General features: G+C 40.8%; 2 protein-coding genes across 2 annotated transcripts in view; both read right to left on the reverse strand.

The window, feature by feature from the left end:
- Positions 1-9,372: 9,372 nt before the first annotated feature.
- gdf6b (growth differentiation factor 6b) lies at positions 9,373-13,851 on the reverse strand. Its single transcript, XM_040020329.1, has 2 exons — positions 13,332-13,851; positions 9,373-13,130 (listed from the first exon to the last, which is right to left on the reverse strand). Exons 1-2 carry the CDS (start codon positions 13,747-13,749, stop codon positions 12,238-12,240), a joined length of 1,311 nt encoding a protein of 436 aa, XP_039876263.1. The 5' UTR covers positions 13,750-13,851; the 3' UTR covers positions 9,373-12,237.
- Positions 13,852-15,066: 1,215 nt separating this feature from the next.
- The window catches only part of pkhd1l1.1 (PKHD1 like 1, tandem duplicate 1), a 49,445-nt gene continuing 46,397 nt past the window's right edge, over positions 15,067-18,114 (reverse strand). Inside the window, exons 74-78 of the mRNA XM_040020333.1 lie at positions 17,400-17,744; positions 17,159-17,310; positions 16,884-17,030; positions 15,993-16,146; positions 15,067-15,796 (exon numbers count right to left, since the gene is read on the reverse strand). Of these exons, the coding sequence (XP_039876267.1) occupies positions 15,540-15,796; positions 15,993-16,146; positions 16,884-17,030; positions 17,159-17,310; positions 17,400-17,744 (1,055 nt within the window). The 3' untranslated portion in view covers positions 15,067-15,539. The remainder of the gene's footprint in view (positions 15,797-15,992; positions 16,147-16,883; positions 17,031-17,158; positions 17,311-17,399; positions 17,745-18,114) is intronic.

Genomic DNA, 18,114 nt, shown 5'->3' on the forward strand with positions numbered 1-18,114 from the left:
GGGGCTTTTCCGTCTTGTCAATGGAAAACATTAGTGTCATGCCCCCACAAAAACCCACCCGCCACCCCCTCGGCCCCCTTTCGCCTGCTTGTTTAATTCAGTCCATCAACACTTCCTCCTTTAGCCTGTTAGTGTCACACTGCATTTCCTCTACGGCCTCAACCGCACTGGCTCGCCACAATCGGCCCGGTTTTGGGTTTCCCTCAAACGGCAAAGGGCTTCAAAGTCAATAACTGCTTTTCTGATTTTTATTGACCTAAAGACTCAACCCCCCACCCACCCCCACAGTTCTTTAAGGGGAATAAATTACAGTAAGGAGGGAGATTGTGGGTTTGAAAGTGTTTCAAACTCCTGTTGATTGCACCTGCAACTCATTTAACAAGGTGTTCAGGCAGGGGGATCCCTGAATATCTGACTTTCATATAAAAGAACAGGCTATACTGTAGTTAAGTTTACATAACTTTGTCCAAATGTCAAATGTTGGACTTGTGCATGAAGGTAATGAAATTCTTTTGTATGATTTTAAAGGGTTCAGTCTGCTTTTATTTTTCACATCTGTACTTTTTTGTTTGCAGTTCATATATATATATATATATATATATATATATATATATATATATATATATAATCAAAAGAGAAGAAATGCAATGTTTTTCAAATTGCAAAACTCAGCAGGTGCCATCTTGGCTATGTAGAGAAAAGGAAAGCTAGCAAGCTAACAGTTGCAGATTTCTATCATGCACTTGTGTTGCATGTGCTTTGATCCTGTTTTCTGTTTAGGTTCCTTTAATTTTTATCTGCAGTGTAGAAGAATTCAGCATTATTTGATTTTAGAGCCTCTACATGTTGTAGCTTAAATAGCCTCAAAATCTACCAGCTAGCTAGCTAGCTAGCAAAACCCTATTCTAATAGAGGACCTATGAGCAGTTAGTTCCTTATAGCTCCCCCTTTAGTTATATATTGATGTGTCAAAACCGATAATTAAGGGTACAGGGGAGGTTGTCAAGTACTATATTTATGGGCAAAAAACTTGAGATTTTGCCCATAATCGAAGTCCCCAGCTCTAAAGTTGATATGAAAGGAGAACCTTGCCATAGAAGCCGGAACATTTTTTTAGAAACCAGGATATAAACATAGTTATTTCTGCTCTAATGTTGCAGTTTTAAATATTAGAGTCTTTGATAGCCTCGCTTTTGGAGTCAGGCTCAAGCGGCTGTTCGGGGGACTGCATTTTGTGGTCGATGAGGCTTCGTTGCTGCTTGATGTAACCACACAGCGGAGTATGCAGTGGAAGGAGAGCCATACATACATAAACCATCATAAAGTTTAACGTGCTTAAACTAAAGATGATGTACATGCATTTTCATATTCTAAGAATTTAGTGCAAGTAAATCCAGTTTAACTGAAATATGGGCAAAACTGATGATGCATCAAATCACATCATTGGGGCATTAAACAGCTGACCCCTGTGATGTTTTACAACAGAAGGCATTTAAAAAAAATAAAAATATGTGCGTTCCAGTGGAAAGGAGGAGAAAGAACAGACAATCTGTAGGTAATCAACCACCCAATGACTGCCTGTGATCTTTTGGGGGAAATCGACTCACTAATGGCTCGCCTTGTGTCCTGTGTCATTTCCTTTTGATGTGATCGTGCAGTGATGATCAGTGATCTGGCTGTGTGTAGTAAAGAGCTCTCAGCAGGCACTTTTAATTACCGGGGGGACTGATTTTGGCCGCGGAGTCCGCCTCGTCTGGTTTTTATTTCCAACTGCAGACTGACTGTAAAACAACACTGCCAGCGCTGTCACCCAAAACCAAAGCTGCTCATGTACAAAAGCAGCCAGGGCCGTGATTATCATCCTGTGTCGGGCATGTGAGCGACAGCTCCTCTGTTTTTACTTACAACCCCCTCCTGCCCTCCACCTCTTTTTTCCCCTTTCCTTAAAGTATCTTTCTGCACACATAAAAACTGATGTCAAGTGCACACACTACATGCTCTATCTTAGACAAATCAGAGCCAGGTGCGTCCGTATGAGAGAGTTCATATTAGAGAGATATTGCAAACATCTGCGTGTTCTGCGTGTCCTCATCATTTAGATCCCTGTGTGACAGTAAAAGGCTGCGGAGAGGAGAAGAAGGGAACACCCGCTAAAAAGTAACTCTGCCAAAAGGCCTGGCTGATGAGGCTCTGCAACAGGGACAGGGAGCTCTCACACACACACGCATATAGCTGTGTTTACATCTTTTTGGAGAACAATACACTGACTCACGTTAACCTTAACCTTAAGGAAAGACTTCACCCTTTGATTTACTGATGTAGATTACAAGGTCTTACTTTTTGCCCCCATTTTAACCTCGTTAAAGAGGCTGATTTACCTCCCAAAGGTCAGCTCATTTATTAAGAGTTCACGCAGCATCTCGATGTCATCCACGTTATCTCTGGTGCTAACTTACAACAGAAATCCAGCATTACAAGCTGCGGGCACAGCGTTTGAAACGGTCTGACTGAGAACACACAAAACTAGTTTTATTGATTTTCAACCAAGTCAGAATTTTATTTCACTTATGGTTTCTATTTTTCACTATAGCATATGCTAGAAAATACATTACTGGTGAAACAAGTGATGTGAATTCTAGGCTCACTTTGGTATTGAAATTGGTAGTCGTGGCATGACATTGCTAACAGAAACGTGTAGTTTTCCAGTAATACAAAAACACTGTTTTGCATTTTTAAAGAAAAGTGACTGTGCACCAAAATGTAACAGAAAACTGCATTTTAGATCAGTTAGTCCTCTTTCCTTTCCAGAGGGACAAAGGCACCAGTAGTTAGCATCTCCCCATGTCACACCTGACCATCTGCTGGAGGCTTTCATCAGAAGTAGTCAACTATTTGGCTCAAATCTAGTACAGAGTCTGTGGTTGCCCCATGCCCAGCCACCAATTTGGAGGACATAGATATATGCTGATATATCTCCTAGCACCAGCACAAGAGGAAGGGCCTCCTCGTTAGGTGTCAGTCAGCACAGTTTTGTTTGTTTTTTTTACCAGTGCAAGAAGTTTTTTTTACTAATTCATATTTGCACAATTCTCACAAAGCAGGCAAGCGATGAAGAAAACCAGAGTTAGGTGTCTTTGGAAGGCGTTTAAAAGACATTCCCTTCTTTCTCATTTGATGATCGGAGCTCCTCTCTAACCCATCAATCCAAAATCTCCCACAGGTGGTTGGTTAGGATTTAATCTAGCGAATAAAGATGATTGATGATTCACATCATTTTCATGCTCATCAAACCCTTCAGTGACCGCTCGTGCCCTGTGGTCAGGGGTATTTTTATCCTGGAATAAGTTTCTCCCATCAGTTTCAAATGCACTGCTGAGGATCTGTTCCCAGGCTTTTTTATTATTAACATCAACGGGATTTTGAATGAGGCTTTCTTATATTTGGAACAGAGGACGGAAGTTCTGGTTTCACTTCAGCTCTCTGTACTAGGGATTACATTCTGGGTATCTTGGCCCTTGCGGCTTCAATTCAACTATTGCAGAGATCCTAACACCAGTCTACCAGCCGGTCCGCGTATTTGGCCCGAAGTGAGGTATCTCAACAATTATTGGATGGATTGCCGTGAAATTCAGTGCAGACATTCATGTTCCCCTGGACATTTAGCTCAAAGCAGCACTGTGGCCTCACTTACTACTGCTGAAGTAACACTAGAAAGACTGTTTCATACTTTAAACTGCTTCCTTTCTTTATGACTTCTCTGACACAGAGCTGTCTGTTTTCCCTTCAAAACTCACACTCTCCCATTTTTTCTTTCAGTTTCATATTTCCTTACTTGTTTGTCACGTTATCTCTGTTCACTTTCCCTCAGTTGTCATCCCATTCTTCTTTCCCTTCCTGCTCTCTGACACACATCTTCTCATTTATTTTCCTTTTCTTGTTCCTTTTCTGTTTCTGTTGCTCCTGCTGTTTGTCTTTCCTTCATAGACACACCCCTTCTGGCTCACATCCTCTTCCCCTCAGGTGCATCACAGAGATGAAGGATGGTATCGGGACTCTTCCAACGTCTATAAAACGTAACCAGAATGAGGTGTTGTGGATAACGCGGGTCTTTAAAATGTTAAAATATGTGGCTCCGTGCCCGCTGCCCTCTCATGAAACCTTCACCCGAGGCCACAGACTGTATAGGAACAGAAAGATCGAGTATGGGAATGCAACTGGAGGTTCCTGTTCAAAGCGCGGAAATATAGCATGTGTATCCAAAGTACATGTGGTGAGAGAGAAGAAATCGAGAGAGGGGTTACAGCGAGGAAAAATGAGAGACAGAGAGGGCTTTGAGCTTTCAGATGGGGAACAGTGGAAGTCACTAAACCAAAGTTATTTTGTTTGAGCCTATAGAGCAGTGACTGCAGGTATTAATGGATGAATACAAACACATTTACATGCTGTAAGTGCCAAATTATTACAATGTGGAGTCCCAAAACTCAAATATTGCCAAGTCCTAAGCCCTAAAAGAGAAGCTAAATGCATATGACAAAAGTTAATCCTCCTGAGACCTGCGAAATTGAAATAATTTTGAGGCACTTTGAATTTGAGATCAAAATATGACAATAAGACAAGAGCAACAAAGAAAAAATAATAAAATTAAACAGTTTTTGAAAAAAAAACTGTGCTGTAATTAATGTTTTGACAGCTGTTTCTGGTATCGTCAGATATTTTCCCCGGTGTTTGACCCGTGCCTTTTAAATTTAAAGGGAAGCACAGTCAGGAGCAGATTCAACACTTATTCAATTAAATAGTCATTTAACAATGTGGTAAATTAACTTACTAACTTAACTATCAGTATCGTCATTACTGCATAATGTGCAGAAGAAATAAGTTACAACGTTTTAAATAAATTATCTCAAATCTGGAGAACAAAATGTTTAGTGCAGTAATTGATTGATTGATGCTACATGTGAGGAGCAGCTTGCACAGCGTAAATCTGTCTGCACACTGTAAATGAAACATGTCGTCACACTGAAATACTTTCATATTGTTAGTGAGCAAACTAAAATGACTTCATCTTTTAACCTGGTGTTGATGGACGTCATTGTCCCAAAGATCACGCTCAGTGCACAAACTGATAAAGTGGAGACTCCTTCCAGCTGATGCAGGTTACACCTGATTGTTTTCTATTTGTAACTTTTTCAAATGTGGAAAAAGGAGTTGTTTTTTTCCGACATCAGTGAATTTTTTTTGTATACTTTATTAATCCCTTGTAGGGAAAGTACTCTCTGCATTTAACCCATTCACTCAAATAACAGAACATTCACTGAATGTCCTGTTATTTAACTTCCTGTTAGAACAACTGAAACAGGAATTTATGTTACTTGTCTGAATTATTTTAAAGTGTATTCTGTATGCTTATCACAATTTTTAGTGCAAACCTGAGAGGTTTTCTTGCTTTTAAGAAGACACATTTTACAATGCACACCTGTCTGCATAATTGAGCTGCTCCCACCTGTGTGATCCATTTTCTCCAGGTGTGCAACTGGCCAAAGGACCACACTAATTAAATTTCAGTGTTTCAGTATTTGTGCACTCGCTCACTAAAGCCCCAGTAGGCAATATTAATCCCACTACTGTTAAATTAATGTGAGAGTAATGAACTTTAATATGCATGTTTCCAAGCCAAGTGTTCAAAGGTAGTTATTGTATCAGCTGAATATCAATGGAGCTTTGACTCAAGTATTTCATGACTGAATGAAATGTCAACTCTGAAACTCAACTCAACATGCATACGTCTAAAGTGGAATTTGGTTAGTTTATAATGTGACAAACACTTGCAAAGCTTATGAATCAAAACAGTCAGACACTGAAAAGAAATATAAAAATCAGTTTAAGACTTTAGGATGTTACACGCCCCCGCCTTGTGCCCTTAGTTCCTTATTTCCTTCCTTCTTTCTTCCTCTTCTCCCTCTTTCTCAGGTGTGCCAGGTTGAGTAACTGAGGATCACCTTACCCTCACTCTCCCTCTGGACCAAGCAGCTCTCCTGCATCTTCAGATCCCAGCTTTTATCTGGCATTTTTGAAGGTCCAGTTTGCCTGTTTTTCCAAAGCTTCATTTTGTGGTTTCATTTTATTACCTATTAGCATCAGCTTATCTCAATTGCAGTCACTGAGACAAGTTTTTCCCGGTTGTGGTTGTCATATTGGAGATGGGATAAAAGTGTGTAATGCACTGATTGCAATGTTAAGGGTCATAAATGATGATGTTTGAGGAAAAGCCAGGTGGAAATATGTCTTTTGGCATTTCTTTTAAAAGGTCCACTGAGGCAGAATCCCGTATACTGTGCAGCAGACTGTTCAAGATACTGAGACCAGTGTCTAAAATTACAGTTGAAAGGAACCAGCTGAGGTGATTCGGACACCTGACTACATGATCTCTCCTGGGGACCTCTTATAAGCTGTGTTTCGGGAATGTCCTACTGGGAGCAGGACCTCTCCATGCAGCAGAGATTACATCTCTCAGCTGGTTTGGAAATGCCTCAGTGTACCCCAGAAGAGCTGGAGGAGGTGGCTGAGGAGAGGAAGGTTAGAGCATCTCCGCTAAGACTGCTGTCAAAGGAGTTCTTCTCAAAGATATTATAAAAATATTTATTTTGATAATATCATTCTGTAGGATATATATATATATATATATCCTACAGAATGTACTTGTTGAAGGTCAGACTGAAAAAAGAAGACTAAAAAGAATTAAATAAACTTAGACTTTTAAACAAAAGTTGAAAAACTTAAATGCAGACTGCAACATAAAACTGCACAAGACACTATACGCTTGTTATGGTGAGTATAAATCTTAAAGGCAACCATACATAACCAGTTAAATAATATGTAAGCTTCCACCTTAACCAGCTAGGACAGAATATATAAAAACACAATACATGCATGTTTATTTCAGCAATTTTCCGCTTTTTTTTTATTGTATTTTAAACAGGATTTCGATAAAAATATTTCAAAGATGTTGCTTAAGTTGAAATGCAGTCTTTGAAATGCTGTTGATTAGATACTGAAGGGTATCTAGACCTGAAAAAGCATTAAATTCATGCCCTGTGAGGTCTGAGGAAGAGCAATTCCCAGAGTTTACTTGACCTACAGAAGTGACTTCCCTCTTGTGTCGGGGCTTTGCTGCCATCCGACTCCACAGAAAGGATTTCCCCCATAAAGCCTCTAACAAGCTGCGTTTACCAGAGTAAACACAGAGGTCAAGGTGAGGGGACTTTTCACTTCTAAAAGCAAACAAGGGAGGCACGTGCTGGATAATATTTAAGGGGAAAGTATTTTCTCTGTTTTTGCCATGCTTGTCTGACATTTCTTTGATGTTTTTTTTTTCCGTACTTCTGTAAATATCTGTTTCCAGATCTCTGTCCTTACCCCTTTTTAACTCTCTGTTCCTCTTGACTGCACTCTGGGCATGTGTGAAACATTTAACATCACAGAAAAGTCAGAAAAAAACATGAGTTCCCACTTATTTCCCCCTCCTCTGATAACAGCAGCTGAATCCTGCACTCGATTTACACCCGTCTTTGTGTCTCCAGCAAATATTTTTCTCCATCTCACAGCAAATCTGCCACAGCGAGACACAGAGCAGAAACGCCTCCTCTTTAGAGACGCTGCATTCCAGTCTTTTGTCCTTCGAGGCTGCTCCGAGCAGCCGCTTCAAACCCGCCTCCCCCCTTTTTTTTATATCTCACCTTGTTGTTTGGAGACCGACAGCGAGGCCCTCAGTGAGCATCGCACGCATTCCTTCCCCCTCACCCTCCTCTCTTCCCTCTTAATTGCAGCTCTTTTCTAAGGGGACGTGTACATTGTTTAATATCCGCAGTCCCTGGAGACAATGGGCCACTTGACCTTTGAACCCAGTTAGGGCAAAAGCAGGCTTAATCTGATGTTGAGATCCTCCACCACTATTGTCTGTGAAGCAAAGGACTCAATGTGGCTCTAGACTGAAGCGGGGTCAGTTATTGCATCCGCACACCAATTTGTTTGTCACATATTGATCCCATCCATTCTCCCTCCCCATCCGACCTCCAGCACAGAGAAACACAGCCCACCCATGGAAGATGGCACTAGTTCCACATGTCTGTTGACCTTGCTTTCACCCTGCAAACTGTCCAGCAGCAGGTACAGCTCAGCTCTCTGTGCTGGAACTGAAGCTGAATATGCAACAAATGTCCCCCTAAAGACCCGTGTGTACTCTGTATTGTGTCAACCTTGGAGCCTTCTCTTGTGTATAGAATAAAAAATCTGACATATCTAATTATATAATTAGCTGCTTCTCACTCTATTTGAAGTAATTCATGTATAAACTGGACAACCCATCATGGAAGAGTTAAATATTTATCTTTCTATAACAGAGAAGAAGATGTCTAAACTATTTTCTTTAAGTTGAAGTTGGGAAGCTAGCAAAGGGGTTTCATATTTTTGCTTATAAATTAGGTAAAACAGAGTTATTTGCTGACTATGTGGAAACTTTTCAACCTGGAGAAGTGTACTCAAGCTTTATCAAATAAAATTTAGATGGAAAAAAAGGTTAAAAGGTTGCTGTGAGAGCACTTTATAAAACCTGATAGCACTAAAGCTTACTGGAAAACGTGATCAAACTATTAAACAGGATTACTGATGAACAGCAGTTTTGGATTTCTCTGGCAAAACACAAACATTTTTAGTCTTTTTTTTTGTCCACTAGATGAAGCCACAACGATGCTAATTTCTTTTTATTAGCAAAACACCATAACTGCAAACCATGGACTGGAAATACTGGAAATAGTGGCCACAGCCAAGCTAGAGCATCTTAAAATATAGTTTATTAAGACATTATATATTGTTTGTTTAATGAAAACAAAAACAGCCATTAAAAAAAATTATGTTATTACAAAATGTCATATAGTGTAGCCCATATTACTTTTTTAAATACAGCTACTTCTATTGTTACCAGACGTAATCACTTCTTGCCTTCCCTTAACTGTCTTTAACAAAGGATTCAGCTGCTAACTGATTAATTTTAGCAGCAGTTGTACTTTAAGACATTGGTAAGCTAGGCTGCTGTTCAGTCTTTATGCTAAGCTAACCTGCTACTAGATTATTTTATAGACATACATGACAGTTACTTTAATTCAAGCTGAGTTTTTTCCTTTAAGTGTAATCAGATCACACTTTCCTTTACACCTGTTGTACAGTTAGCGAATAGGTGTTTTTAGCATGACAAACCCTGTTTTAATTTAGCTAATCTGCAGTTAGCCCAGTTTGTTAACCAGTAATTTGAGCTTTTCTGTTTTCCTTTAAAAAATATATATTAATTTAATATTGAAAACATTCATGTATTTCCTTTCTTCTTCTTCTTCTTCTTCTTTTTTTTAAAAGACAATTGCTACATTAATTTAATTAAAATTTTTACCAGCGTTTGAGTAGTTAATGCTTCATTTTGAAGATATTGCAAAGTTTGGGGTCAGTAAGAGAATCAACAGCACTCCTGCAGGTGTAGATCAGCTGATATTTGGCTCAATTTGGTTATGCTACTTTTGCATCTTCCAGGTGCCTCAGTGTCCTTCTGTTACAATGTTGTTTAATTTACTGTTTACAGACTCTGGGCCAATAAAGAGCTGGCATTTTTTACAATACAAAAAAAGTCATGTTAAGAGTAATCACTATAAGAAATGTGGTACTAGCACTAAAACTGTCAAAAAATAAATAAATACATTCAAAACATCAGCAAGAAAACATTGTAAGTTTTAATGTGCATCTTTATACATTTTATATGTTAATTTGGTTAGACTATTTAATGCTGCAAAAATACATTATTCAGGAATTTCTGCTTCATAGAGTAGCACACTTTTATTACAGAAATGAGAGGTTCCAATAAAACACAGTGTGCCACAACACTGTCTCTATCAGTTGTTGTAATATATTATTTTTGGATGCCTGTAAATATTGCAGAGCATAAAGTATGAAAAGTTAAAATGTGCCGCTAAGATAAACACAACACCAAAAATAATCTTTTTTTCTTTTTTGTCTCAGTGGATAATTATTTCCTGTTTATATATATACATTAAAAACACTGATAGAAATCTGATATCTCACAATCTGTCACATTTCTTTACAAAAACATTACCCATGTGTGTTTATTTGAGCCTGAACCTCCAGATGTGTGACTCGCGCCGTCTGGAAGTTGTAACAGAACAAAGTAAATGCAATAACTTACTCACATGACTTAAATTATTATTTCCATACCAAATATTTACACATGGCACCTTTGACCATCAGTGCATTACAGACAAAGTTATTGCATCTATATAATCATCTTAAACATAAAACGGTGCGAAACCCCACGATGGTTTTGATGAAAAGATGTGAACGTTGGTCGATCGGAAGACGTTCCCTGAGTCATAGGCCATGTCAGGTGCTGAAAATCTGCTATTTTAATCCTGGCAGGGGTAAAAATCAAAACTTCCATTATGCGGAACATGTTTACCTGAAGTTAATGATTTGGTTTACAGAAGAAACAGCTGGAAAGAGCGGAATCAGTCAGTTTGTTCAGTCAACAAAAATTCTATATTAACTAACTGGACACGTTTTATTGTTCTAGTGAAACTGGATGTAAAGTTATTACATATCATATAAACGACTGAGCTAACAGACGAAGAGATCTGGATAGTCTGGTTTTTTTTTTACTCCAAGGCCTTCTTTTGAAAATGACCAGAGAAAAATTGTGCCAAAACAATAAAAGACAGCTGATGGGAATAACATAAACCATATACAATGCAGCGATCTGCTGGGAAACCTAAGATTCTGGCTTTCATGTGGATGTTCATTAGACAAGTAAGATAACAGGTAGACTCCTCGATGGCAGTGGGCACAATATGCCCATCTACACCGAAGCAACTACCTAAGAATATGATAAGGAGCTCAGATCATTGACTTAACCTCCAGACTCCCCACTCCCAGTCTAATCCAAGCATCCGTGGAAGCCTCACATTTAAAGAACAGAGCTCAAAAGAGCCACTGCCACTGTGTCTGAGCAAAGTGGATGTTATAGATATGAAACAAACTAAGAATGAAGTTGCCACACTGATGACATACACCTCTGCTTAATAAACTCAATCGCTTAAAAGCTGTTTTTTGACTTCTTTAAAATGTTTTAGAACCAGGTCTCTGGTACCAGACATCCTGTCTCCATGCCCTCATGGGTTAGAGCTGTGTCCAAGTTTGGCAGATGGTTTTATTGTTGTGGGTGATTCATTGCTAATATAGTTTCCTTTCGAAATCCTTTAAGTTTTATATAAAGCGTCTAAAAGTTATACAAATTACACATTTAATTTAATCCGATCTTTTGATCTTTTGAAAGGTTCAGTATATAAACTGAAGGTTTATTCTTTGTTGAAGATTCCTGGATTTGTGTATGGAAACCATTCTCACGCTTCTAACTTCCAGAAGGAGCTGAGCTCATCATAAAGTGGAAAGTTTGCATGTCTGAATCATCACCTGTATCAGTCTTGTGACAGGTAATAGACCATCAGCAAATACGCTGATATTTACAGATGGTGGTGGCTTCTGCTTCTTTGCTGTGTTTGACTAACTATGACAACAAATTTGGTTATTAAATGGTTGTGAACAGACAGCCACATAACGTCCACTTTGCGTATACTTAGCTTGTATTACCAGAACCTGTTTTTGTAAAGATAACATATTTATGCCTTTTCTGAATACATTTACATCCACATTTATTGCAGGGTGGATTTATTTATCTGGACTACCTTTGTGTGGTTGTTTGCATAAATTTTATTTCTTTAGGACACGACCAAGCTGCAGGGTTTAGCATACAGATATGAAATCATCCTTTTCATCAAAATCTTTGCAAGAACATGCTCAACTTTTTGCATTTAGTATTTTATTAATTTGGCGATGAGATGCATATTTATTTGTCCACAAATCTGTGGTAATTGCAGAGTTTCAAGTGACTAGATTGATTTTCTTTTAAAAATAAAAAAAAGGGTGAGGAGATGGACAGAAAGAGATGTTTGAGGTATCAAGATGACTGTGTTGGATGCATAATTGAAAGAAAAATGCTTCTCAACTATAGTTGATGTCTCCATCTTGCTAAAGTTCTCTTTATTTCAGATACAGGCTTTCCTCCACGTTGACTGCGATGCAGTTCAATTCCCAGGAGGTCAAGGTAAGCCACGACCCCTGCTGGGCGTACTACCTGCAACCACAAGACTCCACCACCATATCCTCGTACTGCTTGTACACCACATTGTTTCCTGAGTCGATGTAGAGGATGCTGATGGGGCTGAGTTTGGATGGGGCGCAGCAGCTTGGAGGCATGTTGCTAGGGTTCATTGAATTCATCAGAGTCTGGATAATGGCGTGGTTGGTGGGCTCCAGGTGGGAGCGCAGGGGGAAGTCGCACACCCCCTCGCAGTGGTACGCCTCATAGTCCAGCGGGGCGATGATCCAGTCGTCCCAGCCCAGATCTCTGAAGTTCACATGCAGGGGTTTCTTGCTGCACCTGGATTTTGACTTCCTGCCATGTCGCTTCCCATGGCGGGTTTTGGATGCAGCAGTCCTGCGTCTCCTGCTGGCTTTAGTGCCAGGGCCCCTCTCTTTGGGGCTTTTCTCGAGGCCCAGTAAGGCTCTCCCCTCCCTCCTCTCACTGAAGAGTGTCTGCTTCTTCATTGACCTGGTGAAAACCACTAAGATGGCCTTCTTCTGCTGAGGCCTCCCATGTCGGTGCAGTCCCAGAAGATGCAGATCCAGCTCCCTCTCAGGATTGTCCAGCACGGCCCTGAGCTCCAGGCAGAAGTGCTTCCCCTGGCTCAGGTGTTGTCGCTCCTTGAATATCTCCCACACGTCCAGCACCTCCCACCTCGGCCTGTGGGAACCCTGCAGGTCCAGTGTTTTGGAGTCGAGCAGCTGCTGGTCGTGGCAGGAGAGGAGCTGGATGTCGACAGGCTCTGTTTCCGATATCCTGAAATTCCCAGACGCTTTGGTGTAAATCCTGAGCTCGGCTCCCAGCACCTCCGCTTTTTCTGAGAGGGTTGAGACATCGAACAGATACTGTTGTCTCCTCAGAGGGGAGAGTGGGAGGTCATCTGTGGAAAGCATTAAAACAGCAGGGTCAGATGCCTTCTCACTGAGATGATCTACATACCACAAAGATGTGGAATCTGACAGATAAATATCCCAAATGCAGTCTGCACTGAATTAAACTGGGAGACAGAGTATGAGTCACAGGTGAACCAGCAATACTACCTACATGCACACACTCACACACGCGGCAGAGCTCCACATACCTTGTCCGCTGTCCACAAAACTTGCAATAGTGTTTGCAGCTTTTGAAGAACGGAAAAAGCTGGCATTGAGACCCAGCTTCTCCGCCGTGGAGAATGTCTTGTAAATAGACAACATGTAGTCATGCGGCTCAATTAAGTCTTTAGGTGCTGCTTTGTTGTATCTGTCCTGTGAGGGTCGAGCGTAAAACTCCTTAAAATATTTAGACGCTTCTTGTGAATTAAAAATCTTCGCCGCTTTGCTGCTTTTCGGCGCAGCTGGAGGGAAAATAACGAGAGTCTGGAAACAGGGCATGCCCCACACGAACACAAGAGCCCCGCAAAGAAAAGAGAAGTGATAGAAATCCATCCTCTGCGCTCGTCCTGAGTCTGAGTCGGAGCCTGAGCTGTGGCCGGGGTGGACCAGAGCTGGACTCTGCATCCGCTCCTGTGTGCAGCAAGTGGCTGCTCCGCAAAGTGCGCACAGCTCAGAGGGACAGGCGGCGCGCAGTTTAAAAAACACAGGAGGCGAGGACACGCCTACATTGTTCTAAAGGCTTAAAGGAGAGGGCAAATTAGGCTGTAAAGATAATTGTTCCTCTGACACCCCCCACCCTCCTCACGGAAAGACAGATGTGCGCTCAAAAGACTATGGTGCATGAAACTGCGCTGACTTTTCTCGCTCTCACCAAACCTGCTTAAATGGAATCGGAATTGATTTGATTTTCAGTTTTAAGCCTGAGTTTTGGAAGTTTCTCTGCAGAACGAGTCCTGTAACGTTGCCTCGGTGCATTATTTCTTTAGTGTTTATTGTGGAGTGTAATGCCCTCTAGTGAAGCAAAGAGATACTGCTTTGATGCGAAAGACGAAAGGCGCACAGAGGCAACGTCCTTCAGCACCGTGGACAGAGTCTGTGCTCAGCAGATAGAAATAATTATTATAATCCACACATTATTCAGATATCCTCATATTTGAGATTCATGACTAGAATAGACTCTAGAAAGAAAGACATAACTGCGTAACTATACTACACTTTTCTGCATGGTATGAAAAAAAAGGCGTCACGATGCTGTTCATTATTTCTTTATTTCATTTTTTTAAATTAATTTTGGGACATTAAAATTATTTATTACAGCCCCTTCTAAAATGTTCTTAATGGTGGGAATATTTAAAGTTACATCCTCAGTAAAAACATTTGTAGACACCCGTGGGGCTGAAAACACCAGAATTCGAAGATCAAGAGGCGTGGCCCAACGCTTTTGTCCTTATAATTTGTTTACATTGTATCCATGGCGCAAATCTCAGCTCCATTACCTCACTGCTAAATCTTGGGCTTCACTATGGTTTCATGTTTACTGAAGCAGTTAAAATAATCAATAATCAATAATCCAAAACAATTTCCAAGTGATTTGATTTTGTATTTGTTTTTGGATCTGTTGATTTCCCCAAAGGTGCTGCTTGTAACGCTCCATGTAAAGAGTCGTGGCAAAAGCCAATGTTCATGAAAATTTGGACTCCATATACCTTTCTTTCCCCTCCAATCACATTCTCTTTGAGTAGATATAGGCTCCGTTTCAGTATGTTGCCTACAGCGCTGCGGTCTGGGCTTTTAATATTATGTTTTGGTATTTTTTTCTTTTAACAGTGAAAAGCCTCTATCCACTTTGCTGCCAGGGCAGACCAACGAGCTTTGTTTTTTAAAGCCCCAAAAACATGAGACAAAAACAAGTCAAGAGACAGTGACGCAATAAAGATTCACTTAAAGATAAAAAACACAATTTATTGAAAAGAAAGTGTAGTTTCAAACAATCATTAACATGCAGAAAACTGTTGCAAAATTTCTTGTTTTCCTTCAGCTGTTTGCAGTTTCAATTTCACTGCTGCACTTTTTAAAAGTAGAGGTAATCTATTTGGACCTCACACCCATATTAAATCTTACACAAAATACAATGAAAGAACCCAAAAACTAACAGAAATTAACATCTAATGCACAAAATCATTCAAGAAAAGATTTACTTTTACCTCATGAAATAGTAAAAATAATTATTTGTTGTTGTATTCTTCATAAATCCCTTTTACCTGAGAAGATTTTTGTTCTAATGGATATTGATCTGAAGGCTATAAGCAATGGAAAAATATACCACTCACAATAAACTTTGAACAAGAGGTTAGTTTTCGTCCTTCATGTTAACGTGACTTTACATTATCCTTCATAAAGCGGGCTGAGCTCTTCTAACCTATGGGGACAGCATCGGAGCAGCAGGCCACGGTGTAGATAACGCTAGCCAGGCACAGAGCGCCAGCAGAAGCAGTGGTGCCAGAGCCGAAGATGCTGTCGTCGGTGACCTGACCAGTGGTCGTGGTAGGTGTCGGCTCTGTAATGTTGCTGCTGGTCGTCGGGATCTGGGTGGTGGGAGTGTTCTTAATGGAGAAGGCTCTGGATGTGGTGCCCCAGTCCTTCAAAGTGAAGACCATTGTCAGGTTCTCACCTGCAGATGAAGAACAGATACTTATACGCCTAATAGGATCAGTTTCTGCTTTCATAAATAATGCTTGATATTTATTTTATGCACATATTGGTTTTGCAATTTTTTTTTATCATGCTCGTGATGAACTGCACCAGCTGTTTTCAATCTGCCAGTTTTCAAACGTTATTTAGGTTCAGGTGAGGATGTGTGAACGCACCGCTGTTAACAATGGACAGGTCGCTGAAGTTGGCCCAGCAGGTTCTGAACAGGATGGTTGTGTTTCCTTCAAGCCCACCAACGCTGTTTCCATCGGAGTCCTTCAGGCTGGCTGTAACCATGAGAGTCGTCACTCCCACGGAGACGCAGTTTCCCTGCAGACATTAACAAAGGTCAGTGTGAATGGACACACACACACACACACACAAGGGACGAATATAGAAAACAGACTTAAGCCTTGATTATATTCTATTGTGGACACAAACAGCTCGAGACCCAATGGCTAAGAGGGTCATTCCTGTTATACGTATTCAACTTATTCAAAGTCTGCTGGAAATGTGCCACCTGGGGTGCAGGGGTAGCTAGTGCACCGTGACGTAAACTTCCCCCAAACAAGGCAGTGTGGTCATAAAAACATGCAGGCACATCGACGTTCGCATAGACCGTTGTGCTCACTGTCTGGTGAAATTTATAAATAATGACTGCCATCGAAGAAAGTCCAGATTATCCACTCAGGTAAAATAGTTGATTTTCACGCATAAATGTCCCAAAAATGTTCCATATTTTTACTCTAATAATTCATTCGAGTCCACTCCACATTTACAGTGAATGATAGCTAAGTCTAGTCTACTAAAACAATCCTAAATATAAAATAATCCAACCCTGGTCCAGGCAAGGTGTGAGAAATATGCAGTGTTTATATGGATTGGGTCACTGAGTTAGTAATGAATGAGTTAGTACTGAATGAATTAAATAAAAGGTAGAAGGGGGTGAACTGGTTGAAATGAAAGATCATCTAATAATACAAAAATTAGATAAACCAACCTCACATCCTTCCCAAAACATCAGCTTTAACACTGGCTGTGCAGTAAAACATCTCGAGCTGCCTCACCTCTGCATCCACAGCCATCAGACTGGGCTGCTGGTAAAGAGGACCCACAAACTCCCCGGCTATCGGCTCCTCGATCAGCAGCAGGCGGTCCACGCCGGACACGTAATTCACGGTAGGTTCCTCTCTCGTTACTTCCTCTGTCGCCACCTGAGGTTAAAAGGAGGAAATCACCATGTAAATATGAGACATTTCATCACACACGTAATGTATTTTTATCATCTTAATATCAAAACAGCTGTTATAGTGTCTACAGAGCAGATGTTATTCTGCTTCACCTCATTCCAACTGGGGTCAGAGGATGGAGGAGGAGGTGGGACCATGCCAATGGAAGAGACGTTAAAACCGATGGACTGACTGAGGTTTCCGGTCACTGCTGCCTGACCCAGTTCATCAGCGATGTTCTTCAGCAGTGTAAAGTCCTCGTCATCTGAGAAGACACAGGCAGCAAAGATGATGATTAACTGGACAGATTAGACTCTAATGAGCAATAAAGTGGCACTTTTCCTTCTTCCTAACCGTTGGTGCTGTTTGTGGTTTGCTGGACAGGAGGCTTTTTGATCTCCACCTCCACCGTCAGGCCCGTGGATCTCTTCCTGCGACGCGCGCCTCCGTTCTCCCTGATGATCTTGGAGATGCGGATCATGTTGGGAGGAACTTTGAGGAACACGGCGAGGTTCTGGACCAGGCTGTTGCCATAGAACTCCTCCTCGGTCATTGCGGGGAACCCAAAGGCGATGACGAGAACCGGGGCAGTACGGATCTCCACTGGTTGAGAGCCTCTCAGCACGACCTTCAGCATCTTATAGTCCTGGTCAAAGTAGTTGGTGCCCACAGTGGCATTTAGCTCGGGGACGTACTGACCTGGAGTGATTAAACACAGAAAATCTTAGATCATCATCTTCAGATATAATTCATACATGACAAACACAGGTCCTTGTAACATTTCCTGTTGATTTGATTAATATTTGGGTTCTCAGATGGGTTTCATTGTTTTCATTTTCACTTTTATTTTGGTTCCTGTCTTTATAGTTATTTTCTTTATTCTTTTATGAAGCAGGTATTTCCTGGTCGCTTTTTTTTAACAAATATATTCTCGGTTTTAGTTATTGCTCCTTTTTCAAGTCTAGTTTTAGCTTGTGTGCACCTTATATTTACTTCCATCCTCCCTCCCCCGTGTTCCTTGTATGTTGTGAAGTCTCCACATCTGTGTCCTGTGTTTCGCTGTCACACA

The sequence above is a fragment of the Simochromis diagramma genome, unplaced genomic scaffold (genome assembly GCF_900408965.1).
Source record: "Simochromis diagramma unplaced genomic scaffold, fSimDia1.1 OVJJ01000753.1, whole genome shotgun sequence".
In the NCBI taxonomy this organism is placed as follows: domain Eukaryota; kingdom Metazoa; phylum Chordata; class Actinopteri; order Cichliformes; family Cichlidae; genus Simochromis; species Simochromis diagramma.